This window comes from Engraulis encrasicolus, chromosome 10 (genome assembly GCF_034702125.1).
Source record: "Engraulis encrasicolus isolate BLACKSEA-1 chromosome 10, IST_EnEncr_1.0, whole genome shotgun sequence".
Classification (NCBI taxonomy): Eukaryota; Metazoa; Chordata; class Actinopteri; order Clupeiformes; family Engraulidae; genus Engraulis; species Engraulis encrasicolus.
In genome coordinates this window covers 24,848,887-24,876,386 of record NC_085866.1, presented here as the reverse complement: position 1 = coordinate 24,876,386, position 27,500 = coordinate 24,848,887, and the positions used below count along the sequence as shown (strand labels likewise).

General features: G+C 46.4%; 1 protein-coding gene across 2 annotated transcripts in view; it reads right to left on the bottom strand.

Annotated features, from left to right (window-relative positions):
* The window catches only part of megf6a (multiple EGF-like-domains 6a), a 167,480-nt gene that overhangs the window by 21,988 nt on the left and 117,992 nt on the right, over positions 1-27,500 (bottom strand). For both annotated transcript variants that reach the window (XM_063208451.1, XM_063208452.1), the window contains 15 exons: positions 23,974-24,096; positions 22,802-22,924; positions 22,271-22,408; positions 20,625-20,747; positions 19,734-19,856; positions 18,242-18,409; positions 16,754-16,885; positions 16,316-16,444; positions 15,236-15,364; positions 14,987-15,121; positions 14,644-14,778; positions 8,239-8,364; positions 3,883-4,014; positions 2,637-2,762; positions 1,044-1,175 (listed from right to left, as the gene is read on the bottom strand). In XM_063208451.1, the coding sequence (XP_063064521.1) occupies positions 1,044-1,175; positions 2,637-2,762; positions 3,883-4,014; positions 8,239-8,364; positions 14,644-14,778; positions 14,987-15,121; positions 15,236-15,364; positions 16,316-16,444; positions 16,754-16,885; positions 18,242-18,409; positions 19,734-19,856; positions 20,625-20,747; positions 22,271-22,408; positions 22,802-22,924; positions 23,974-24,096 (1,974 nt within the window). The remainder of the gene's footprint in view (positions 1-1,043; positions 1,176-2,636; positions 2,763-3,882; positions 4,015-8,238; positions 8,365-14,643; positions 14,779-14,986; positions 15,122-15,235; positions 15,365-16,315; positions 16,445-16,753; positions 16,886-18,241; positions 18,410-19,733; positions 19,857-20,624; positions 20,748-22,270; positions 22,409-22,801; positions 22,925-23,973; positions 24,097-27,500) is intronic.

Genomic DNA, 27,500 nt, shown 5'->3' with positions numbered 1-27,500 from the left:
GCTAAATCCTTGGCTTGCCCTGTTGTTGTCAGACTGTCAGAACGTTGAGTGCTGGTTGGTGCACTTTACGCAGCATTATTGTGAACACTTTTTTAATAACACCTCAGAAGTGATCCTCGCCGCGCCATGCAAGACTTTTGTTTCGCGAACGCAGTTGGGTGCGTGATTTATTTCCCCATGTTTTGACTATAGAATAAGATAAAGTTAGGTTGGTGTGCTGTGCTCTTGTTTGCTTAGCTTACATGATTGCACAAGTCCATGATCCCTATGCAACCATTACAAAAAGCGATTATAACACTGACCTTACAAAAATGACTAACGTTGCCAACCTTCTCTTCAATGCGGTAATCCATGCCGGGCTGAAGTTTATCCGTACAATCTGAAGCAAGTGCTGACGCCGAGTTTCTCACATCTTTTTTAGACAGTATCCCATCATCAAACTCAAAAAAATTGATCACCCTTTTCACTGGTGGCACACAACCAGAAGCATCTGACTGAAATGATTATTCCGAAGACCTCCGATTCCTGCGTGCATGCAGAGGCGATTCTACACTCAGTAGGGGGGCCACGTGAAAATTAAAAAGAAAGAACACTTGTAACAAATCGCCACTTCTGTTCCCCAGCTACAGTCTTGGGGGGCCCAAGCTGCCTGTGTAGCCTGGTGACAAGATATGCATATGCGCCTCTGCTTGCCTACGGATGGCGAAATGCATCAAAAATACAATTGATTGTCTCAAAATATCGTTTCATATTTTCCAATCTCACGACGTCCGGGGCCCCCTCTAGTGGCGGGGCCCGGTGCTGCTGCACCGGTTGCACCATAGGATAACGCGGCCCTGCTCATGGGCAGTCATGGGTAAGCGGTTAGGGCGTCAGACTTGTAGCCCAAAGGTTGTCGGTTCGACTCCTGACCCACCAGGTTGGTGGGGGGAGTAATTAACTAGTGCTCTCCCCCAGTATTTCCAGAACTTTGTACCTCTAATGGACAACGGCTACAGTCCAACTCCCTAACCATAACACTAGGGAAGACTTCGGCTGCCTACCTTGGTCGCAGAGAGCCCCGATAAAGCCCTCCTCACAGTTGCACTGGCCCGTGAGCGGGTGGCAGCTCCCGTCGCCTGTCTTGCAGTCACACGGCTTGGCACAGTCGGCACCCCAGCGGCCCGGCTCACACGCTGCACGGTGCCAGGCAGGCAGGGGCAGGGGCAGGGGGCATGGGCAGGGGTAGAGGGGAAGAGGGGTAGAGGGGAAGACCAACAGAGGAATTACTGTAGGTGTCATTCACATGCTATGGGAAAAACAGTAATTAATACCAAATGTCGACATGAAAAGCACACATGAACAGCCAACCATGTGGTATTTTTCACTGGGCAACTTGTAGAGTATTTTGATACAGGAGTTACCCAGAGGAGATACTTTCAAAGTGGAAAGCATCATTTTCCCCATGGCATGTGAAAGAACCATTAGACACAGGTGGGTGGGGGCAGAGACATAGTGGCATTAAACACAGGATATTAGTGGCAGGGGGAGTAAGGGGCAGTGGACGGAGGGTACAGTGGCATTAAACACAGGATATTAGGGACAGAGGAACAGAGGGATTATACACAGGATATTAGCTTTATGGCTCACTACTGCTACACCTTTAACCTAACACCTTTATGTGTGTGTGCGTGCGTGTGTGTGTGTGTGTGTGTTCGTGCGTGTGCGCGCACATATGTGTGTGTGTGTTTGTGCCAGAGAGGTGTGCTCAGTGATGCGATCTTATGAAGGTTTCCAGAGATTCATGAACCATCGTTTAAAACACACACGCACACATGCATACACACGCATACACACGCATACACACGCATACACACGCACACACACACACACACACACACACACACACACACACACACACACACACACACGCACGAACACACAAGCACACACACACACACACACACACACACACACACACACACACACACACACACACACACACACACACACACACACACACACACACAGGCACACCCTGTTAAGTTAAGTGGTGTGGGATCTCCTGCCCTCTCGTCCTCCTCTTCGCTGCTCAGTGCCTTGAAAACCCACAGTAAGGTGGCTTTCAGAGAGTGCAGGGTGGCTCTGCTGATCCGTATGTTCCCTTCCCATTCAACTACTAAGCCCTTTTGGTTAGAACTTACTGTAACTATTTTTTTTTTTAAATCCCTAGTGTTTTGGTGATGTGAGTGATTGAACAATGCTGTCTGTTCCTGGTCAAATTGCAGTGAAGTCTACGCACTGTTACATAGACGACAGCAATGACAGATCCTTGCACCGTGTTTTTTTTTGCACTCCAATGTCACTCCAGAAAGGTACTAGAAACCCCAATGTCATCAGTCTAACACCGGTATAAAGCCTTAAGTACTTAAACTGTTTTTCTACAGGAGGTACACTTTGTTTTCACCCATTGGGCTTCATATAATAATTTTCTTTTTTTGTATTTCAAAAGTCAGCCAAAGGTTTTTTGGTTTAGATGTGCTCTGTCATGGTACATAGCGGTACATCGCTATGGAGAGAATTATGTCATATTACCTATAATAATATAAATAATAATAATATAATCGCAGCAGGGATGTGGTGTTATGGTACCGTACCTCTGGTGCAGTCCGACCCGGTCCAACCGTCTGCACAGGCACAGCGCCCGCTGACATGGTGGCACCGCCCACTCTCACACTGGCACCGCTCCTGGCACCCTGACCCGAAACGTCCGTCGGGGCACACTGCGAAAGAACGGACCATCAACAACTGCCAATCAAACCTCCACTCCACCACTTTTAAAGCCTCCCCCTTTTTTTTACGACCGCCCTAAGTGAATTATGACTATCTGTACCCAGCGTTGTAAAAACCCTCCGTGTTTAACTGGTTTTGGATGAGCCTTGCAAACGACTTGGATTAGCATCTAAAAGAAAGCCAACGCTGGAAAGGCTACGAAAAAAAAGTTGTCCCTCTTTTAAATGAAATGGTTTTTGGCCACGGAGCGTTCCTGCGGGGGTTGAGTTGAGTTGGGTCGAGTTGGGACAGGGGGTGCGGTTTGGGGTTTTGAAGAGGTCGGCCAATGGGCCTGTTTGTCGCGTCGATATGACCTACCCATCAAGCTAACCTACCTACCTAGCCATTTTACGTCAAACTACAATAGCGTCCCTGCGTGCTATATGTCTACTGCAATGTGCAATAATGTGTATTGGGTCTTAGTGTATGTTTTGTATTTGTGTATTTATGTAAGCTGTCAAGCTAAGCCATTCCATTACAACCATTACAACACACAACACCATTAGCCATTACAACACACTACAATAGCGTCCCTTGGGGTTTAAGTGTTGGCTACGTAACCAGCCTGAGGCAGCGTTTTTCAACACTGGGGTCGGGACCGGGTTCGCCTGAAATGTCTGAAGGTGTGTGAAAATAACAATACTGATAAATATTTCGAATTAATATAACATTTAAATATTCCGCTTGAAACATCATTTCCAATCTTAGACTGTCATAAATACCTATGTGTTTAATAGCCTACAACTATGAAACTTGAAAAACTATGAAAAAATGTGTATGGGGCCGTCAGAAATTTGGGATGTCAAAATGGGGTCCCGTACGAAAAAAGGTTGGGAACCACTAGCCTCCTCTCGACGGAGCAGCCCATCTAAACAGAAGACCGGGCAGTCGGGCAGGCTGTGAGTCAGCCGGGTCAGTTGTCCCGGGTCCAGAGAAAGAAGGGGCCTAGAATTCGGACTCATTATACTATCTATGAATTGGGGAGGGGGCCTTTTCAGATGGCTTTGTCCCGGGCCCAGCAAAAGCTGTGAGTGGGCCGACCGGTGGATACAGTAACTCCTCCTTACTTACCGCGCTCACACAGCTTTCCCACGTATCCCGGCTGGCAGAGACATGAGCCGTTGATTCTGTCACACACGGCGCCGTTCTCACACGCAGGACACAGCTCGGCACAGCCAAGGCCCCAGTGGCCCTCCACGCACTCTGTGGCAGATGAAGCACACACACACACACACACACACACACACACACACACACACACACACACACACACACACACACACACACACACACACACACACACACACACACACACACACACACACACATGAAAAAAATACACACACACGTCACACACATGAAAACACACACACACACACACACGGTCACACTTACAAACTCTTACGCACACACAGAGACACACAAACACACACACACACAAACACACACACACACACACACACACACACACACACACACACACACACACACACACACACACACACACACACACACACACACACACACACACACACACACACACACACACACACACAGTCAAGAGCAGTAAAAGTTTTACACTAATGTAACAATAACGGTACCCTTGTTGGCTCATATAAACTTATAGGACTCATTTTGCATGCTTTCGCATGCCAGCCAAGGAGGTTCCTTGCACCAAAGTGAGACGTAATGGTCATGTGCGTATCCATTGCGGCAATTTACTGTTAAATAAAACCACCTTAACAGGGGCCTGTCACATTGTACTTGCAGCTGCAGAATAGGTTCAGGATTTTGTTATAAACTATATAAAAATATCTGATTGATGTAAAAAATGGAAGCTTGATTCACGTCAGTGTGTTTGCTGCAGATGGTTGAATGGGAGTTGAGTTGCCAAACCTGTTGGCCAAAGATTCATGCATGCATTTTTGGCTCTAATTTCGACAGGCCCTGGAGAGAGAGGTGTCATACAACACTCCTGGTTTACTGTAAGAAGTAGGAATAAGCGTGTGGGCCAACATATACACCGATCCCACATCTATTCATTTAATATTACAGTATGGTAGCAACGATCCAGACTCCTGCGTAATAGTTTAAGATCTACAATACAGTGAGAACCATATTGAAAAGACAACTTTATATGATGGTTTGTTTTAAAACGTCTCTAATGAATGGAGAGTATTTAATATGGAATTACTATATTACTTAATTTTAATCAATGTTGATAGTATGAACTTAATGGGGTAGTGACATAGCATAAATAGGCCTATAGGAAAGAGGAAAGAACAGCAATATATTTGGCTGGTGAAACCTGATATAGGAAACTGCAAAATAGTGGAAAATCTCTTAACTGTACTGTACTCTATCACAGGCCTTCCATGTAGGCTACTTTCTCTTTCTTCCCACATGCTCCGATTCACCTTGAACTGTTTAATGGTGCACTCCATTTCAAGTTCTGTTCATCACTCTGTTGTCTGGTCTTTATTCATCCCCCTCTTCCAGCTAACTCTAGACTGGATTTATGGTTTAATATTTCCCAAAGTGCCTTGCTTCCATCCAATACTCAAGGTCATCTTCTCTTATCCTCACCCGATGGTCCCAAACCCTCCACTTGTCATTTGTCTTCTCCAACATCCTTATTGACCTCCTTCCCATTTCTTCTCTATCTATCTCTTTCTCTTATTAGCATGTCTTCATGCTGTCTCTCTTCATTGACTCCTCTGTTCCTGTTCTTTCCACTCCTCCTCAATTATCTGATCATTTATTTCCTATTTTCTGACCTGTTCTACATTCCTCTTGTGTTCTTTGCTCCGCGTTTCAGTTCTTCTTTCCACACTTTTAATAACATCCACTTTCTTTCAATCCATCAATGTACTTCTCCTCTGCACTCATCTTTCCTCGTCTGACTCATTGCCTCCATCTCTATTCTCTCCCACTTTTTCTTTTTCTTTCTTTACTTTCCTGACCTCCTTTATCTTTCTCTACTCTCCCTTCCTTCCACACACACTCACTGTTTGTCTTCTCTCCTGCGGTCACTCTTTGTCTTCTATCCTTCTCTACACTTCTAAGCTTTAACTTGGCTCCATTGCTCTTCTTTAACTGTCCTTTAAAGGTGCACTGTGTAGAATGTGGCCAGAATGGGTATTGCAACTATGCTGCTCATTGAAACTGTGCTGCCTATGACCAAATTTGATCTTTGCATGAATATCTACTAATAATAAACCAATATTTACTAGTATAACCAAAGTACCATAAGTTTTGAAGCTAAAAATGTCTATTTATGGATATTCAAAATGATAGACAATGGATAAGATCCCCTTTTTCATGTATGAGGTTGAAAAGTGAAATTTTCCCAGTCAAAATGAATACTTAGAATTTGATGGTGGTGGTAACTAAATATTTGTTAAAAAGGAGACACTTGAGAATGGGCACCATGAATTCTGGAAATGAACGACTACAAATATTACATGGTGCACCTTTAAGTCTCCCCTTTCTTCACCTCATCCAGCTCCTCCAGCATATGCATCTACTCTCCTCTCCTCGCCTCCCTCGCTCTTTCCTCCTTTTCTCTTCTTCTCCTCTCTTGCTCTTCCCTCCTTTTCTCTTCTTCTCCTCATTCATCACTCCTCTCTCTTTTTGCCCATTGGTGGCCCTGTCAAAGTGGGAGGCCTAACAACTCAATGTCTGACACATCCATCCATCTACCGTAAAACACACACATACGGCACTGTACCAGCACACACACACACACACACACACACACACACACACACACACACACACACACACACACACACACACACACACACACACACACACACACACACACACACACACACACACACACACACACACACACACACACACACACACACACACACACACACACACACACACACACTCCATGCTTCACTTCACTTGGTCCAACTGGAAGCACAGCTCAACCCTTATGTTATTAGTGCCCACCACCACCCCTCTCTCCTTCTCTCTCTCTCTCTCTCTAAGCCTGTGGTTTGGCCCAGTCGGTCCCCTCTCGTCTTTTCCCAAAGACCTGCTACTTCTCATTACGCTTCTCTGCAAATTTGACGTTGAATTCCTTTTTACCGATCCGGCGCCGACCGTGGGACATGATATATTGCAGTGCCACTTACTCTATGGACTTTGGCGATACGATACTGTAGTTGGGCAACGCTGAACAATTGAACTAAATAAAAAAAATGGGTGAATGGGTGGAAAACAAACGGGTGCAGTGGCGGAACAATCGCACAAAGGGCCCCAGGGCAAAAAACCTATAGGGTCCCCAATATAGCCTGCCAGGGACATAATAGGGCCCCCACCACCAGCACAAGAGTGAACCTGAGGCCCAAGGGCAAATGCCCTGCTCGCCCTCCCTATAGCTCCGCCCCTGAACGGGTGAATCTGGCGGAGGACATGTAGTCTTTTTTTTATTATTTCTTTACAAGTGTCGCTTTTCTCTTCTGCTTACATTTCCTCTCTCCTTTCCTCTTGGACTGAGAGTCTCCATAGTCAGCACAATGTCCAGCAGCACACAAGTGGAGCATAATGGAAAGACATTAGCCGAGAGGGTCCAGAGACGTGTGCGTGTGTGTGTGTGTGTGTGTGTGTGTGTGTGTGTGTGTGTGTGTGTGTGTGTGTGTGTGTGTGTTTTAAACGATGGGTCATGAATCTCTGGAAAACTTCATGAGATCGCATCACTGAGCACACCTCTCTGGCACAAACACACACACACACATGTGCGAGCACACGCACGTACACACACACACACGCACATACACACACACACGCACAAATACACAAACATGCTTACACACACACACACACACACACACACACACACACACACACACACACACACACACACACACACACACACACACACACACACACACACACACACACACACACACACACACACTTCCGTACATGGCCAAACAGATGCTATTTTCTGCCAGGAGAAACTTTAAAAATAGTGGAACAGAATTTTCCCTCCTGCCTTTCACATCACACAGGCATGTTTAGAATGCTGCAGTAGTAATAACAACATTTTGAGAAGCGTCTTGGACCAATCAGATTTAAGAGTTCACGGAATTCTCCACTCACAATATTCTATTCCAGTGAACTTTTCTTATCTAATTATTCTTCTTTACAACATCTCACCCTACATCTCATGATACAGTACCTTATGTATACATTATAAAAAGAGGATACGTCAATGTTTTGTTGCCTCAAAAGTTTACCACCGTTCAAGACTTCACAAGGTGTAGGTTTGGCTTGGAAGGTGGTGGGGGCATTAATATGGCAAATATTTTAAAATGACAAACATTTTCACATGAGGAAAAAGTGGTTAATCTCAGAAGTGGTATGGACATGTACCCACCATCCACACCTAAAATGACTTTCCCATCTCACCTATGTCACAGTGCTCTCCGGAGGTGCCCGGTGGACAGTGGCACTCCCCCGTCACCTTGTCACACTCCTCTCCTGAGCAGTCACACTGGTGGACACATCCCTGGCCATATCTCCCCACGGCACACTCTGTTGAATGGGGAGAGAGAGAGAGAGAGAGAGAGAGAGAGAGAGAGAGAGAGAGAGAGAGAGAGTAAGAAAGGAAGGAAGGGAGAAAGAGAAAAAGACTGATGAAGATACAAACACAGAAAGTGAACAAAGCAGAAAGAGACGAACACACAACACAAACAGAAAGAAAGAAGAGAGGAGGGGGAGGGGAGGTGAGTAAAGGGGGGAGAGGAGGGGAGGAGAGGGGGGGAAGAGGAGGGCGGGGAGGTGAGTAAAGGGGGGAGAGGAGGTGAGGAGAGGGAGGGAAGAGGATGGGAGGAGAGGGGGGAGAGGAGATGAGGAGAGGGGGAGAGGAGGTGAGTAAAGGGGGAGAGGAGGTGAGGAGAGGGGGGTGAGGAGAGGAGGAAGAGGAGGTGCGGAGAGGGGGATGACGATAAGAGTCGCCAAGTTCTGGATGAGTTATATAAGCAGTTGTGTGAATGAAAAAAGGAAGAACGGAGAACCCCTGCGCTGTGTGAGTAATGGGAAATGCAGGCCTCTTATCTGCCGCTCCCCAGGGCTGCGTGCTGCCTCGCTACGCTACGCTATGCGCCAAGACTTCAGCTCTGCTCCGGAAGACGGCTTATGGAACACTCATTGCAGCTTAAACCTCCACACCAGTGTTGCCAGGTGTACGATAATTATCGTATTTGTTGTACCATAATTTTGTCCTCTGTCTGTACGATCAAAAACACATGATGTACTGATGATGATGATGATGAGTTTTCATTCAGTTCATTTAGTTGCCTTGGAACAACCATTCCGTTCCAGTACGATAATTTCCACCCAAAAGCCCCCAAAATGGTAATTTTGAGGTTTTGGTGCGATAGTTTGACGTTTTCCATCTGGCAACACTGCTCCCCACCCCTCCCTCTAGTAGCCTCCGTCATTTCATTGGGGCACCACATTTGCACAATTGCACACAGGGCCCTGGGACAATACATTGCAAGGCCCCCCATACTCCCTGCCAAGGGCATAATAGGGCCCCCACCACTAATACAGAAGGGCCCCTGGGCCCAGGGTAAAATGCCCTGCTTGCCCCACCTTTAGCTCCGTCCCTGCTCCCCTACATCACTCTACCTCCCTCACCCCTCTCTACATCACTCTACCTCCCTCACCCCTCTCCATCACTCTACCTCCCTCACCACTCCTCTCCATCACTCTACCTCCCTCACCCCTCCCTCCATCTCTCTATCTCCCTTACCCCTCCCTACATCACTCTACTTCCCTCACCCCTCTCTCCCTCCCTCACTCCTCTCCATCTCTCTACCTCCCTCACCCCTCCCTCCATCTCTCTACCTCCCTCACCCCTCCCTACATCACTCTACTTCCCTCACCCCTCTCCATCTCTCTACCTCCCTCACCCCTCCCTCCATCTCTCTACCTCCCTCACCCCTACCTACATCACTCTACCTCCCTCACCACTCCTCTACATCACTCTACCTCCCTCACCCCTCTCCATCACTCTACCTCCCTCCCTACCTGGAACTCCTTGACCTCTTAACACCACTCCAAAAAACAACCCCTGAACCTCCTCTATATAACGGTTAAACACTCCATTCTTACGCCCACACCCACAATAATAAAAACGTTCACAATAATATAACCATCTCCTTTTAAATCAGAGGCGACACCAGCAGCATGAGACCGTGATTGCATGACTGCATGGAGTGTGTACTGTATTTCTATCACTTCAATGGGAAAAGTGGTTTCCCACACTATGACAGACCTCAAACTACTGTTCTTGTTACCCCGGTGAGAACCTCTCCAGTTGTTTTGGCACAGAACGGGAGCCCCGACAGCAAAATAAGACAGGGTTTAATCAGGCAACGCCTGAAGCCTTATGAAGGAGCCCTTGGACAGGGGGCTGGATGACGTGTAGTAAATGGACACTGCATCCTCCCACAGGTGCTGATTGGATCCAACAGCAGCACAAAAGCGTGCGTGTAAAAGGGGACATTAGACAGGGAGAATGCAAAAGTTCAGCCGTCAGGGCAAACAAGGACCTGGAGAAGAGACATACACTGTCTACTCTCCAGCCAGATACAGTTTATAGGTTTCCAAAACAAAAAGAGAAAACACGAGAGGAGTTGAGGGTGGAGCTATAGGGAGGGCGAGCAGGGCACTTGCCCCTGGGCCCAGGGCCCTCTCGTATTGGTGGGCTATTGTGAGCTTGGCAAGCTGTGTAGAGGACCCTAAAAGTGTCTTGCTCTGGGGCCCTGTGTGCAATTGTTCCGTCACTGGGAGGAGCAGAGGGTGCGAGAGAGAAAGGTTTAGAATGTGGAGGAACGTCAGAGAAAGTGGAATGGGGTTGAGGTCAATGGGAGGGAGACGGTCGGTCCCCATGCTCCCGGATGTGTCTAATTCATCGCAGATGCAGCGTTGCATTTCTGATCGCCTTAATGGCTTCCAGGAACAATGCATTGACTGCCAGGCAGCAAAGGGAATTCTGGGAAAAATCTTCCTGGATATTGACATAGCTCCTGAGCCTGACTCTCTCTTTCTCTCTCTCTCTCTCTCTCTCTCTCTCTCTCTCTCTCTCTCTCTCTCTCTCTCTCTCTCTCTCTCTCTCTCTCTCTCTCTCTCTCTCTCTCTCTCCATCTCACCACCTTTCCCCACCCCACCCTTTTGTTAGGGATTCTGAGGTGACAGGAGCAAAAGTTCAGTGGGCACCGACCGAGGTCACGTCCTGGACAGATGACCTGAGACTGAGGTGAACGGATGACTAGGAATTGAGTGAATTGTGGTAACAGTAGCTGATAAATTATTATTAACACTTTATTTTAAGGTGCTGGTTAAAGTGTTGGTGACAGTTGGCCTAACTGTCTGCACAAGTGACTTATACCATAAGACGTGTTAAACAAAATCCATCATTTTCTTGCTCACAGTCAGATGTTGATATTACTGATATTATCCCAATAAAGCCCTAGTTAGCCCTTAACACATGTCTTATAAGTTCTGTAAGTTACAGACAGTAGATAGATGGGCATGTATTAGTATTAGTGTCAACATGTACACCCGATTCTTAAGTGTTACCCAAATATTAACGGTGAAGTGTCATAGAACAGAGACGGGGTGAACAAAGTCGGCGTGGATAGAGAAGAGCTAAAACTTAAACCGATCTCTGCAGTTGACAAAAAGTGCGACCTTGCATGAGCATACAGGAACGCAATAGGCAACAGACAGGGGTTGCCATGGAAACAAGAAAATCAAATCTGTAATGGACGTACAGTACAGTAGAACAGTGATTCCCAAATGTTTCAGTGGGGACCCCCTTTTGGATTTCAGAATATTTTCGCGACCCCCTCACCCACCATTGTCGTAGCCTAGCAATAGATTTCTAGCAATATTGGCGGACAAACTATTAATGGAAAAGCTAGCAATATTAATGGACAAAGACAACCACACAAGTGAATACACGTCCCTTTTGTCCACGCCCCCCTTCAGTACCTCCGCGACCCCCATAGGGGGTCTCGACCCCCAGTTTGGGACCCACTACAGTAGAATAACAAAAGGCGTTGCGGATGTGGGAACCGAAGCGGCAACAAAGACAGGGGTGAGATTCTCAAAAGAGAAGTTGTTAGCCTGTTAGCAACTTCGGTAGTTGCCAATGGGAAAATGCATTGAAAACAACAAAGTAGCTAATGTAGTAAGCAACTTTGGTTTTGAGAAATTCACCCCAGATGTGCAATCGCAAGGACTCTATCGAGGCTGCAGACATCTCCTGTGAACCTGTGATCCACTATCTCAGGATAGTGCCTGCTTTTTCTCCCACTCCGTTTCAGGATGATTCCTGCTTTTTCTCCATCTCTCTCCGTTCCAGCCCCACTCTCCAGAGGAAATGGTTAATGGTTTCAAAGATAAGCTCGATAAGCCCTTTTGCATATCTTCCCAAACAGCTGTCTGTCAACCTGCCCGAAACCATTCCGATAGCGAACGGCACTTTCCACAACAACAGACTGCATTCTACAGCAGCAGCAAAAAAGAGAAAAGACAAAAAAGAAAGAAATAGCTGTGTTGCCTGCATAGCCATCACTGTAGGTAGGTTCTGGCCGTTCCAAGTCCTTCATCACTGACTCTCTCTCTCTCTCTCTCTCTCTCTCTCTCTCTCTCTCTCTCTCTCTCTCTCTCTCTCTCTCTCTCTCTCTCTGGAAATATTAATGTGGGAGAAGACAAGGTTGCGTGAGCCATGGGGGAACGAGTGGAAATGTGAAAGTTACGGCTCCTGACAGGGATATGTCATGCTGGGCTCGGAGACACAGAGAGGCTCCCTTTCTCTCTCTCTCTCTCTCTCTCTCTCTCTCTCTCTCTCTCTCTCTCTCTCTCTCTCTCTCTCCCTCAAGCGTGGGGACTCTCTGGCATCCTCATCTGGCAACCCCGGCTGGGTCCTTCTGCACATCAACAGACATCGTCCCACCACCTAGGAGGTGAACACCGCTCTGTAGGCTACAGTACGTGCGAGGGTTGAGTTTGCAAACCGCATATAGCACAAACTGTTTCATCATGAATGTAAACAAAGATATAAACAGAAAACTTTGCAACGTGAAGGTAAGCCATGCTGCATGTTGTTAACAAAGTTTAGAGAGGTGTAGCTTTGTAAACACCTATACCACAGAACTTTGCAGCGTGAATGCAAGGGAATATACATGTATAATATACTGTATGACGTTAAACTCAACAACATAAATGTAAACAAAGACATGAATTCAAATCCCAACAACGTGGATGTAAAACAAAGACATTCAACGCAAAAGTGACATGAACGAAACCTTCACTGTGTATCTTAAATACCCCAGTTATTTGAAAAGAAAAACACTGGCAAAAAAAAACTTAACAAAAGGATCAGCCTCTAACATAGCATGGAGAGGAGTTCTCGTAAAAAAAGGGAATAATCTCTCACTGACAGGACAGCGAGGTGAGAGACAGACCACCATGCAGCTTAGTGCACGAGTCATCTCCTAGCTCAGGAGTCCCGTATCGCGTCCCAGGCAGATTCCCAAGCGATTCCGTAGCAAATCCGCTCCGGATCCGGCACGGATCTCGGGACACACAAGATGTCTCCTGCTTCTTCACGCTCAGTGGGTGCCAGAGGCCATAACATGAGTAATGGATGTGATCGCTCCAACCGCATCCTCAAGTCATTAAGTGACTCAACAGCAACTTTAATGTTGATCTTGGGGTGGGCAGAGAGAAGAGTTTAGATCTAACCCTTCTCTACTGCGGGAGACAGAGAGAGCGGGGGGAGGGGGAGAGAGAGAGAGAGAGAGAGAGAGAGAGAGAGAGAGAGAGAGAGAGAGAGAGAGACATGGACATGGACATGGACATGGACATGGACATGGACATGGACATAGGCATAGGTATAGGCATAGGCATAGGCATAGGCATAAACAGACGGCAGTTCCTCTACTAGTAGATGTGATGTTCTGTGGGTGGACAGTACAAGACATACAGTACATATTCTACGAAGTGACAGAATCACTGTGTTGTTTTAGTAAGGGTCAGAATAAGCTATTTTCCAGCATTGGTGAGTCACAGTTCTCCATGAATAACACAGAAAGAGGGGGAATCAATCATGGGTGTCATGCTGTCCTGGGTACAGTTGTGTCAGAATATTTAAGGACACCTCCTATGCTTGCTGTCAGTGTTTATAATAATCCTGTTTGGGGCGAACTAAAATAGATTAACGTGCTGTGACTATGCCGAACGTGTTCTTCTTTCACATACTTCTAGTCAACCTCAGCCTCATGTGCGGTGTCATAGGCCAAATGGCCATGTCTTTTAGGATAGTTGGACATAAACGCATACAGCACGACAGTTTGACTCACAAAATTAAAATGAAGACTTGGATGACTTGGACTACTTGGATGATGGATGACATTGAAAACAGAAATGCTCTACCATAGGGAAATACTGCACAGTATGTGATTTGTTTTGTTTCTTTACTGGAGAGAAATCCACATGATGAGTCTATTTCTTGGGAGTGCAACAGTCCTGCATTTTGTCAGTACAGACCAAGTTGGCCCAGCTGTGGCTCACATCAGCTTGACACTTGACCCGGGTTCGATTCCGGTCTGCTGTAATTTTGTCGAACCCTCCCCATCTCTCTCTCCCTGCGAATTTCCTGTCTCTCTACAACTGTCCTGTCACAAAACGGGTGCACGGGTGAGGCATACATGCAATTTCATTGTGTGCAGTGTGCAGTGAACACTTGTGTGCTGCGGAGTGCTGTGTCACAGTCACAGTTTTTTTTAAAGTACTGACCGAGTTCACAGTTGTCTCCTCGTAGACCAGGAGGGCAAAGCTGCTGGCACATCCCCGTCACATGATCACAGGCCACTCCCGATGGACAGTCACATTTCCTCTTGCACCCAACTCCATAATATCCACTTTCACACTCTGGAAACACGAGAATTTTAGGAAAAATAGTGACAAACAACTTTGTTGACAGTACACACACACTCAATGGCATGTATTCACTGCTGTTTTTAGAATGGTATTATCAGATTATGCAGAACATTTTCCACATTGACATTTGAAGACTTTCGTTGCAATACCGGATACATGTCCGGGTGGAGATTTGTCTGGATACAACTGTCCCACTCACCTTGGCTGCAGGTCTTGCCCTGGTAGCCTGCTTTGCACACACAGGTGCCATGACGACGATGGCATTCCAGAGTGTTCTTCTGTACGCACTTACACTCCTCTGAACAGCCTGGACCATAGGCCCACTTGGGACACGCTGGAAATACAAATAAGATGAAAACCAAACTTGTGTCTACAATATCTACTAAAACCATTGAAAGATGTGTAGAAAAATGAAAATGAGATACGCAAGAATGGACAAAAGACGTACGCAGGTGACAGAACCTTCCGTAGAGCCCCGGATCACAAAGGCATCCCCCATAGGTGCGATGGCAGCGGCCGTTATTGGCACAGTTACACCTCTTGTTGCAGTACTTCCCATAAAAGCCCTTGGGGCATCCTGAAAGAAAGGGTTATGGAATTTTACTTATTCATTTAATTTTATAATTCTGTTCATATAATACTGACAGGACCTGAAAGAGACACTTATGGACTTTTTTCTGCTCCACATATCTACATTTTTCTTAAAATTTTAGGTAGAATACAGTATATAGTAGAAATCTATCCATTAAATATTGAATTCATCAAACTGTGGTTCATTTTTTTAAACAGGCTTTTAAGAGCTGGCATTGTACCAAACTACCAATTTAAGGACTTCTGTAATAGATACTCCAGTCCTCTCCTGTCATGTGAATTCCATCATTCTCCAGCAAACTTCCAATGTTGCCATTACAACATTGTGATTTCCTAAAACAGTATATGACATCGTTGATTTGCTAAATGCTAAAACACATCAAAATGAATTACGACTACACATCTTTGTCACAGACAATATGCTGTAAAACCAACCTTAACCTTTTCTAGATGCTTTTAGTTGACGCTTGAATCCAAAGCAATTTATAGTTACTACAGTTACAGGTAAAGCGTATCGGTTCCTGAGGCAATATGGGGTGAGATGCCTTGCTCAAGGGCACTTCAGCCATGGAATGGTATGGAAATCAAACCTGCATCCTAACCAGTTCATGAATATAAAATGTTGGCCTGTTCACGTTTGCCCCCATATCAACACTGGCATATCTCTATCCAATCTTATTATATCTGTCCTAACTGTTAGGCCAAGGCTGCCCAAGTCATGCAATGCACAGTATTTGTGTAGCCAGGGAAGCCAATAGAGGGATACAAAGGGGTCAGTTGTCCCAGGCCCAGCGAGAAGGGGGGCCTAGAATTGGGTTTTCATCACATTGTATGCATTGGATGGGGGGGCCTTTTCAGAGGACTTTGTCCCGGGCCCGACCAAAGTTGTCAGCAGCCCTGTGTGTACCCTCTGAGACGCGTCTTCTGTGACACTCACCGTCCTGGCACATGTCCCCACTGACGCCGGGTGGACATTTGCACTGTCCGCTCACTGGGTCACAGGTGGCTCCATTTTTACACTTGCAGCTGAAGGAGCAGTTCCTCCCAAACATCCCCTCTGGACACGCTATAGTGGGGTGTAGTGGACACACGGTAAACATTGGAAGGTGGTCTAAGATACTGTACATCATGAAATGTTTTACTCATTCACTACAATGTGAGATGCATGCATTATTGTATTGCCTAAATACAGTGCTGAACTTAAACTTAAAATATACTTGTTTGTCCCAAATATCAAGTGTTAGTCATTTGATTTTAACAAAATTTCACAAACAATGTACAGTAAATCTGTACAATATGATCATTAAGGACATTCATAATCTAAAACCAATATGCTTGTTAAAGGTATAATCTCAAAATGGCAACTGCAACTGACTCTGATTGCAAAGGACCCCGGTCCAACCATCAGGGCAGTCACAGCCATCCCTATCCAGGTTACATGAGCCGCCGTTGGAGCAGTCCTCACACGTCAAACTGCAGTCATGGCCAAAGGTTTCATCCAAACACACTGTTGAAGAGGAGACAAAGTAAGGGGGGGAAACGGAAATTGTGACCAGAATATCATTAAAACTAACCTGCGGCTTCTGTTGCGAGCTGTCCAGGATTTCACAATCCAACAGTTACTCATGTTAATGGCCCAGACAACTAACTGGCAGCTCCATTCAAACAAAAACGCAAGCACAGAGTAGACCAATTTGGTGTACTGTTGTCAAATGCACTGGATTGAGTTGCTGGTGTGCATTCTTCAGGAAGTGATAACTGCTGAGCTCAGATGTGTTGATAAAAATATGTTGATATTAATATAGAACGTTATGAGTGTTAACAGTTTTGAAAAAGTGGACATTGCAATGATTGGGAAACAAAGCTGTAATGGTCTTGGGAAACTGTCTGCTACATTAAAACAAACAAGCAAACTGGAACATTTTGGTGTTGTCAAAAGCTCAATAAAGTTTTGGTTGCTGCCATGCATTTTTGAGCAAATATTAACTCATAGGCTCAGATGTCTGTTGATAAAGAACAATGCCTTATGAGTTTTGAAAGAGTTGGAATCCATTGAGAACAAGAGTGTGAAAATAATTGGCAAAATAAAACTGTAATGGTCCTAGACAACTGGGCAGCTATTATATATTCACACAAACATGTGAGAAGAAAGTGGAAAATGTTGTGGTCAAAAGTGGAATGGACTTCTGGTAGCCGCAATGCTTTTTACAGATAGGCAAAACTGCAATGGTCCTGGACAACTCAACTGCTAATTTTTGACTATTTTAAGACATAAAAAAAACACAAAAAAGAAGAAGCAATGTAAACCAAAAGCAACATGGTTATCGAAAGCAGGACTTGGCTGGACTTGATGACCTTCTCAGCAAGTGGGGATTGCATTGGGACTTTGAGTGTGAAAATGGAAAAACATTTAATGGTCCTGGACAAGAAGCTAAAGTATATTGACACAAACATGCAAGCACAAATGAAACCATCTGGGGTGGTGTGATGTTGACAAAAAACTCAATACATTTTTGGTAGTTGTAGCGCATTTTTCAGCAAATGTTAACAAATAAGCTTAGATGTCTTTTGATAAAGAACATTTCATTATGAGTTTTGATACAGTTGGCATTGCATTGAGACTCTGAATGTGAGAATAATTGGCAAAAACACAATGGTCCAGGACAACTGGACAGTTATTTTCACTTTAGTATTTGAGTTTATTATTGGAATATCTTGTATGTGTATCTGTGTAGCTCTAATAAGCGTGAATGTATTCATGATGAAAAGTGTCATACTTAAGCCACATTCTTTAACGCAATTCTCATAACAACCAAATGAATCAAACATGCAACAAGGGTAAGTTCCGGTAACTTGGACTTGCCAAACTTCTCTGCGATGGTGCTCTCGGCCCGTAGCTCCCCCACTCCGTCCTCCTCGTAGTCAGTGTAGCGCTCCAGCGGCTGGGCAAAGTCCCGCAGCAGGGTCAGCTGAGGCAGCCGCCGCTCCACCGCACGGCGACTAGACAGGGCCTCCACCGAACCCTCTAGGGCTAAAAGGAGAGATCATTTCAGCCGTTAAGACGCAGAGAGAGGAATTAGTGTTAGGCGATTTAATGTTAACATAGTTGATACTGGGTTTGTCAGAAGGTTGACAGTCTTGTATTTTTATATGCATAATACAGAATACAGTATATTGAACTGATCGCTTCATACAGCAAATACAGTGCAGCTACAGATATCAGTGTGCTATAACAGTGTAATGTCCAAAAGGCTTGTAGTTGGTGTCAGTGGCAAAGTTGAATACAAAAGCCAATGCTACTGTATGATATGAATCCCCAGCGACGTTGGAAAAAACCTATAAACTGAAGGTGAACAGAAATATACACTGTTAAAAATCAAGAAGATTTATGGCCTAAGTCAAGTCTGGCTGAGTATTGTATGGAAGAAAGGAAAAAAAAGAGATGGAAAAGGTGGAAAGGAAAAGAAAAGCGTCTCTCTCAGTAAGTGTTTTCCTTTGGGCTGTTTCTCAGAGGGAGCTGTGCTTCACTGATTTCCTAATTATTCCCCAACACCACTTGCCAAGGTGGAGGACAGCTACTATAAACCTGCCGAACTGTGTGTGTGTGTGTGTGTGTGTGTGTGTGTGTGTGTGTGTGTGTGTGTGTGTGTGTGTGTGTGTGTGTGTGTGTGTGTGTGTGTGTGTGTGTGTGTGTGTGTGTGTGTGTGTGTGTGCGCGTGTGTGTAGATTGTAAGTGTGTGTGTGTGTGTGCGCACGCGCAAGCAATGGCGAACAGAGGCCCGATGCCGACACGCAGCAGGCACTAACAATCTCACCCGTCATGACTGCCGTCATTAACGTAGAAAAAGGAGTAATACTATGTGTGTGTGTGTGTGTGTCTTTCTGTACTTTCACGCCTGCCTGTGTTTGTGTGCATGTGTGTGAACTCATGTATGCAGGAGTATCTGTCGTCTGCTATGTGGCAACAGTATGTGTGTACACGGTGCATGTGTGTGTGTGTGTGTGTGTGTGTGTGTGTGTGTGTGTGTGTGTGTGTGTTTGTGTGTGTGTGTTTGTGTGTGTGTGTAAGCGTGTGTGTATTATGTGCGTGCTTGTAAGCATGTGTGTGTGTGTGTGTGTATGTGTGTGTGTGTGACGAGGGTGTTCCTGCACAGTTCATCCCCCTCTGGGCTGCGAACTCACCACCTTGTCAACGCATCAATTTGGCAATGGCTAAAGGGCCGGTCCAGTAGCCCGATGCTGCCGATACTGAATGAGGCTTCGGGAGGGAGGCTTACTAACGTTCCACGCCACACTCGGCTAGCCGGCCTCCGTTACATGTGTGTGCGCGTACATATGCATGCATGTGAACTCACGGATGCAGGAGTGTCGGTCGTCTGCTAGCCGGTGTCCGATGTGGCAGTAGCATAAGTAGGAGCCCGCGGTGTTCTGACAGCTGTGCTCACAACCCCCATGATCAGACAGGCACTCGTCCACATCTGGGGCCAATTGTGGAGAAGAGGAGAGACAAACTCATTATATTACTGTACAATGCTTTGTGTAGCATAGCAGTACATTATAGCAAGTCAAGGCTTAAAAATCTCAGTCTGTCTAAGGTTGTCACTGCGCACTGTGAAATAGCTGCTGTATATGAGGGTGGCTAGCCCATACTTATAGAATTATCATTATTATTAAACATAATGAAACAGTCGTTTCCATGTAGTGCTCTACTTCAATGTATATGACATACTGTATGGTGGAGTAACATTTTGACTTGATTTAAGTGTTCACAAGGGATGCATTGTTTCAAATAGGCCCGGCATCACAAGTCTTTTCCAAACATTACAAGCACCCTTCAAAGCCATGCACTCCTATACAATTCACTCCAGTGCTGAGAGAGAGACAAACCAGGGATGGGAATATGGCAGTTGCACAAGTGAAGTTATACAGACTCTCTTTCCTCTTTTTTATTCACATTCACATTCACATTCACATTCACATTCACATTCACACGCTCACACACACACACGCACTCTCAGTCTCAGTCTCAGTCTGTCTTTCTCTCTCTCTCTCTCTCTCTCTCTCTCTCTCTCTCTCTCTCTCTCTCTCTCTCTCTCTCTCTCTCTCTCTCTCTCTCTCTCTCTCTCTTTCCTTGTCACTTTTTGGTTCAGTGGTGGAGGAACATAGAGACACCTTTGGCTGGTCTGAGAGTGAGACTGTAGACTTGGCTACATACTGTATGTGTTATACTCTATATACATACGCACCGTCGCAGCCACACCCGTCTGCGTTGACACGGTAACCGGCGCGGCAGTAGCACTCGTAGCCCCCGGGGTAATTGGTGCAGTCCTGCTCACAGCACGAGCTCCCTTCCACACATTCGTCAAGGTCTGCAGATACACACACACACACACACACACACACACACACACACACACACACACACACACACACACACACACACACACACACACACACACACACACACATACAGAGACACACACACACAGACACAGACACAGACAGACAGACACACACACAGAGACACAGACAGACACACACATACACACATACACATACACACACGCACGCACACACACACACAGACAAACAGACAGAGAGACACACACAGACACAAACACACACAGACACAGACACAGACAGACAGACAGACAGACAGACAGACAGACAGACACACACACACATACACGCACAGACACACATACACACATGCACACATACACACGCACAAACACACACAGACACACAGACACACAGACACACAGACACAGACAGACAGACAGACAGACAGACAGACAGACAGACAGACAGACAGACAGACAGACAGACACACACACACACACACACACACACACACACACACACACACACACACACACACACACACACACACAGAAACACACACAGACACACACACGCACACACACACACACACAGACAAAGAGCAGCTCCGGTCAGCTTCCCCCAGCACTCGGGCCCATCGACAGGCAGGGACAAAGGGGCCAGTTGTCCTGGCCCGGGGGAGAGAGGGGCCCAGGAATTGGGTCCCCATTACATTGTATGCAGGGCCCAACTGTAGATTAACGTTTTTCCCCACCAGTCAAAATGGCTAGTAGATGTTAATTTAACAAACAGCAAGGGCGATGAATTTTGTTTCGCTAGTCAATTTTTAACAATTCGCACACAATTCGACTTTCCCCAGTCGATCACAGGGGGGAAAAGGCGGTTTTGTTTCACCTTCTCACCCCTGACCTGTCAACACCTCCAGACATTATCTGACCTTCAAAAAGGAAGAAGAGAAAAAAAAACTAAATGTCTGGCATATCTGTGGTATTGGGACAGCTGCTGTAGGTTAGGGCTGGCTTCTTCTGTCCTCACAGGGCTTGTATGGCTCACCAGTGGCCATCAGTGCCTTCATTTTCCAAGAAAGTGGCCGCACCTTGCATATAGTGTTTTTTTAATGCACGAGCACGTTTTGGCTTATGTGTTTTGGCACATTGAAGAAGACATACACCGAAACACGTTGAGAAACGCAATGAAAAAAAAAAAACGCAATGAAAAAAAAACGCAATGAAAAATATGTGATGGGGGAAAAAAATAAGGGCCCTGCCGGTTGTCTACCATGCGGCTGGCCCGGGTTCGATTCCTGGCCCTGGTCCTTTGCCGACCCCTCCCTGTCTCTCTCCCTATTCGCTTCCTGTACACCTCTCACACTGTCCTGTCAAATAAAGTTGAAAAAGTGAAAAAAAAAAAAAAAAAAAAAAGCACAATATGCAAGGTGATGCCTCTTTCTTGAAAAACTGAGTTGAGCATTTGTTGCAGCACCCTCCCAATCAAAGTGTTTAAGAGTGAAGCCTGCTCCAAGCTGAAATATTGGCTGTCTCTGGATTACCCAAACAGGTCTTGAGGTCGTCGTCCAGCGTGTAGCCATGGTTACAGCTGCAGACGGGTCCGAGGGTGGAGTGCTGACATCGGTGGGAGCAGCCGCCGTTTCCTGTCTCGCAGCCGTTGATGATCTCCATTTCAATACCTGTCATGGGGAGTAGACGAGGAGACTGGGTCAAGGTTAGCCTGGGAAATCCTTAGCCTGATTCCTACCAGACCTCTGTGTGTGTGTAGCTCTGGAGCCCCCTGGTGGAGCTTCAATCACAGCCTCCATGATGATATGATACGGTACGGTATCGATTTCTTAAAGCAAGGATTTGATTATTTTCGATACTTAAGAATTCCACACAATACGATTCGATTCATACAATTTTTCCAATTACTTTTCTACCTCTATTATGCTATGGACAGGTGCCAGTGATTCGATTATTTTCTATACTTAAGAATGCCCCACGGTAGGATACGACTTGATTAAATCGGCGGCGGCAGGATTTAATTTTTTGGAAAAAGTGATTTTAGAGTCCTGATGGTGACTCACGGAAGCACCTCCTGGTGTCTGAGCCCAGCTCGTAGCCCGCATCACACACACAGCCGAAGGAGCCGGGGGTGTTGAGGCAGCCGTGGGCACAGCCTGACTGCCCAGTCTCACACTCGTCAACATCTGTAGGAAGAACACACACACACACACAGACACACAGACACAGACACAGAGACAGACACAGACACAGACACACAGACACACACACAGACACACACACACACACACAGACACACACACACACACACACACACACACACACACACACACACACACACACACACACACACACACACACACACACACAAACACAAAAACACAATCTTACTTGGACAACACCAACCCAATAAATTCTCCTTCTAACCGCCAAACCACCCAAATCACAAACAGCCCCTGTCGGTATCAGCAGTGTCAGTTTCACAGTATCTCAGCTCGGCAGCAGTGTTGAGATTTACTGTTCTTCATAACTATAGAAGTGGTTGTGACAGTGTGAGGGATGAGGAGCTGGCTGCAACTCCAGACCTGGACTGTCTTAAGAGAGGATGGGGCTGGGGCTGAGGCGTAGGGCTGGGGGTAGGGCTAGGGCTGGGGATGGAAATGGGGTGGGGATGGACTGGGGCTGGGGCTGGGTGCTGTTCCATGGTGCTGTTCCATGGCACCCGTGAAGTTATTTTGCTTTCTCAGCAAATTTGAAACAGAGGAGACCCATATATTTATACTGTAACCAACATGCGGAGAGACAACAACAAACAGTCCCGCCAATGCATGCACACCACCAACATAAACAACTGTGGACATACAGAAACAGGCGCAGGCTGACACAGACTTACAAACAAACACGCGCAAGTGCGCACGCACACACGCACACACACACACACGCACGCACGCACGCACGCACGCACACACACACGCACGCACGCACGCACGCACGCACGCACGCACACACACACAAATGCCCCCACCCCACCCCCATGCATACACACACTATTTTACATAGTTTGACAGCTATGGGAAACAAACATCCGTAAGCCCTGACATTTATGAATAAAAATAAAAAACACTCAGATGCCGGTCCAGGAAGGGAAGGAGAGAGCCCGCAGAGAGGCTTGACGTTGACTTTATTTGTGTGGAAAAGAACACTCAGTGGCAAAACTCCTGTCAGGGATGTTTACCTTCGCAGCTTCTGTCGTCCTCGGCGAGCAAGTATCCCCGGTTGCACTCACAGCGGACGCGGCCTCCCTCGCTGAGGCACTTGTGCATGCAGCCGCCATTGCGGTCCGCGCAGGGGTTCCTCACTGCAACACATCAAGTTCGACAACAATCAAAAATACGACTCTGTACAAGTTTTTATTTTGGGGGGGTTTTATCGGGGCACCATTGAGGGCTGCCCCCTTGCACGGGTGAGGCATGAATACAACTTTGTTGTGTGCAGTGCTCACTTGTGCGCTGTAGAGTGCTGTGTCATGGGAGTTGGAGTTTCCCAATTGGGCTTTCACATTGGACTTTCACCTTTATTTTGGATAGTACAGCTTGAGAGGTGACAGGAAGCCAATGGGGGAGAGAGATGGGGAGGATCGGGAAATGACCTCGGGCCGGAATCGAAACCTGGTTCCCCGGCATGACAGTGCAGTGCCCTACCATTTGAGCCATGGCAGGGCCACTTGGTACAGTTTTTACTGCATTTTGCACTTTGCAAAGTGTGGATGTTGTAGTCTAGGTATTCACTAGCCTAGTAAACAAGCCCCACCCGCCAGTGGCCAAAATTATTTTTGCCTGCGAGTAGCCGTTTAGCCTCGAACAATGCCCCAGGCCCTGAAACTGGCTGGCCAATCACAACGCAGGACACTTGTTTTGATTTGAGTTGAATCTTTGGATGCAGAGCGTGGGTTTTTAGGGAGTGACGACAAACGGTTGGCCAATAGGCACAGACTAAGTTTTAAAAATCACAGATTGTGTCCATCAACAATTTCCCAATGTGCCATTCATTGGGGCCAGCGTTCAGTATCTCAGTAACTACACAGAGCCAACAAAAATGACACAAGCATGCACACACACACACACACACACACACACACACACACACACACACACACACACACACACACACACACACACACACACACACACACACACACACACACACACACACACACACACACACACACACACACACACACACACACACACACACACACACACACACAATTATCCTGAACCCCACAAACCCTGATATCATGTCCTAAGTGCCGCACAGCACACAACAACGCACTCCCCCCTACAACTCAGTTCTCTACCACTACTACTGCAATCACTACCGCCTACTCACCAGGGAACACAGGCCCTAGACACACGCACACGAGAACACACACACACACACACACACACACACACACACACACACACACACACACACACACACACACACACACACACACACACACACACACACACGCACACGCACACGCACACGCACAAGCAAGCATGCACACATGCACTCACGCTCACACACTCACACACGCACACACACATACACTTGTATACATGTATGCCTACAAAACACCCACACACACACACACACACACACACGCACACGCACAAGCAAGCATGCACACATGCACTCACGCTCACACACTCACACACGCACACACACATACACTTGTATACATGTATGCCTACAAAACACCCACACACACACACACACACCCACCCACACACACACACACACACCCACCCACACACCCACACACACAGAGTTCTGACATTTCTGCTGACGCTATGCCAGTCCAAGTGGGCCTGCCTGCCTGCCTGGAGAGCCTGAGCGGATTAATTGCTAAGGAGGTAATTGGGCTAAATGAGGGAGCTGTTATGCTGCAGAGCGTAACACTTAAATGCCCCATAATCACTTCCAGCTCCATCCGTCCATCCATCCTCCTGCGTCTGAGATATCTGAGACACACACACACCCGCATGCATGCACCCACACACGCATGCACACACGCGCGCACACACACACACACACACACACACACACACACACACACACACACACACACACACGCGCGCGCACACACACACACACACACACACACACACACACACACACACACAGATGTGAATGCATGCAAACGCACAGACACACACACACACACACACACACACACACACACACACACACACACGCACACACACACACACACACACACAAGCACACACACCATGGGATCCTGATCTTCTCCACTAAAATCTCGAATCTTTGGGAGTTTTGAGATTGCCCTCAGCTCTGGCCATTTAGATTGAAGCTGAGCTCTGGGGGTTTAGAGACAGCTCCAGACATGCTCCAGGCAGATCCGTTCCTGTGCGCTTATTTTCGGATTAAGTAAACCGCTCCTGAGGGTCCAGCACTCAATAAAAATGATGGGGGGGCAATAGAGGTTCTTCAGGGCGATGTAATGGAAGAACCCTCATGGCAACAGTTCTGTAGCCCCTTACCAGACTGTCACCGCCCCAACACTGTGATGTTGTAATAGTCACTGAAAAAAGTACTACACCATCCCTACTATCCCTTACGACAATCGACCACGGTTTTACTGTAGTAACCATGGTTTTACCATGGTATGTCATGGTTACTCAAAGAGCTCTGAAACAACCATAGTATTATGGCTTATCCAAGGTTTTTTGGTTACTTTGGGTGCACTCTATTGTCTCAGCTCACTATGCAGAGCACAAACATAACTTATTGCACACATTCCCAGAAGCGCATCTTGTCACCAGGCTAGGCAGGCCACTTGGAGCCCCCAAGCCCCTATATGGTGAATAACAGCTCACACTTTACTACATATGGCAGTTTTATTTCAAATGTTCATTCCCTTGCAATTTTGCTTGGGGCCCCACCTGACCCTAGAATCGCCTCTGCGTACTCCATTGCACACTTTGTGAGGAATCTTTAACAGAATGTAATTTTTCAGCTCTGAATTTTCCCTCTTCATTGGACTAGGAAGAAGACAACTGAACAACTGAAACACTGCTTCTTTTAGAGTGTGCAACACAAACAAAAACACTCACTGGCAGTCAAACAGTATACAGTCCTTGGGTGAGTGAAACAGGTCAGAGTCTGTTTACATAGTAACAGAGTAACATGGCCTGAACCATAGCCAATCCAAGGTCATTTGCAAAGCACCTGAAAGCGATGGCCAAAGATCGAGAATTACCCCCATAATCCACAACAGGAGCCGAGCGAGCCAGACTGCTGCTAATAAGATATTGGCAGTCTAGTCTGGCCAATTAAAGGGAGGAGGAAATTAGGTTAAAGCAACATAGCTAGCAACACCTTTAGGGGGAACTTGACATATTAGCTTGCGTGTAATTCGCATTTTCAACAACCCGAGCTCTGTTTTACATCTGCACAGATTAGCGTTATTAGACAGTGCTTGTGTTTTGTCAAGGTGGTTAAGTGACCAGGTGGAGCCATACTGGTATGTACCGTAAGTGGTCCCCCATAATGATGTTCAAAGCTATTCATTAGCACAGTGATTTTCAAAGTGGGGGCGGGGGACCCCTGGGGGGGCGTGAGGGGGTGCTAGGGGGGCCGTGGCAGGTTGGCAAGAAAAATATGGCAAAACAAAATGAATTATTGAATGAACTGAATAACTAATATAAACCAAAATAAATAAAAAAAATAACCTAAACAATATCCCCATTA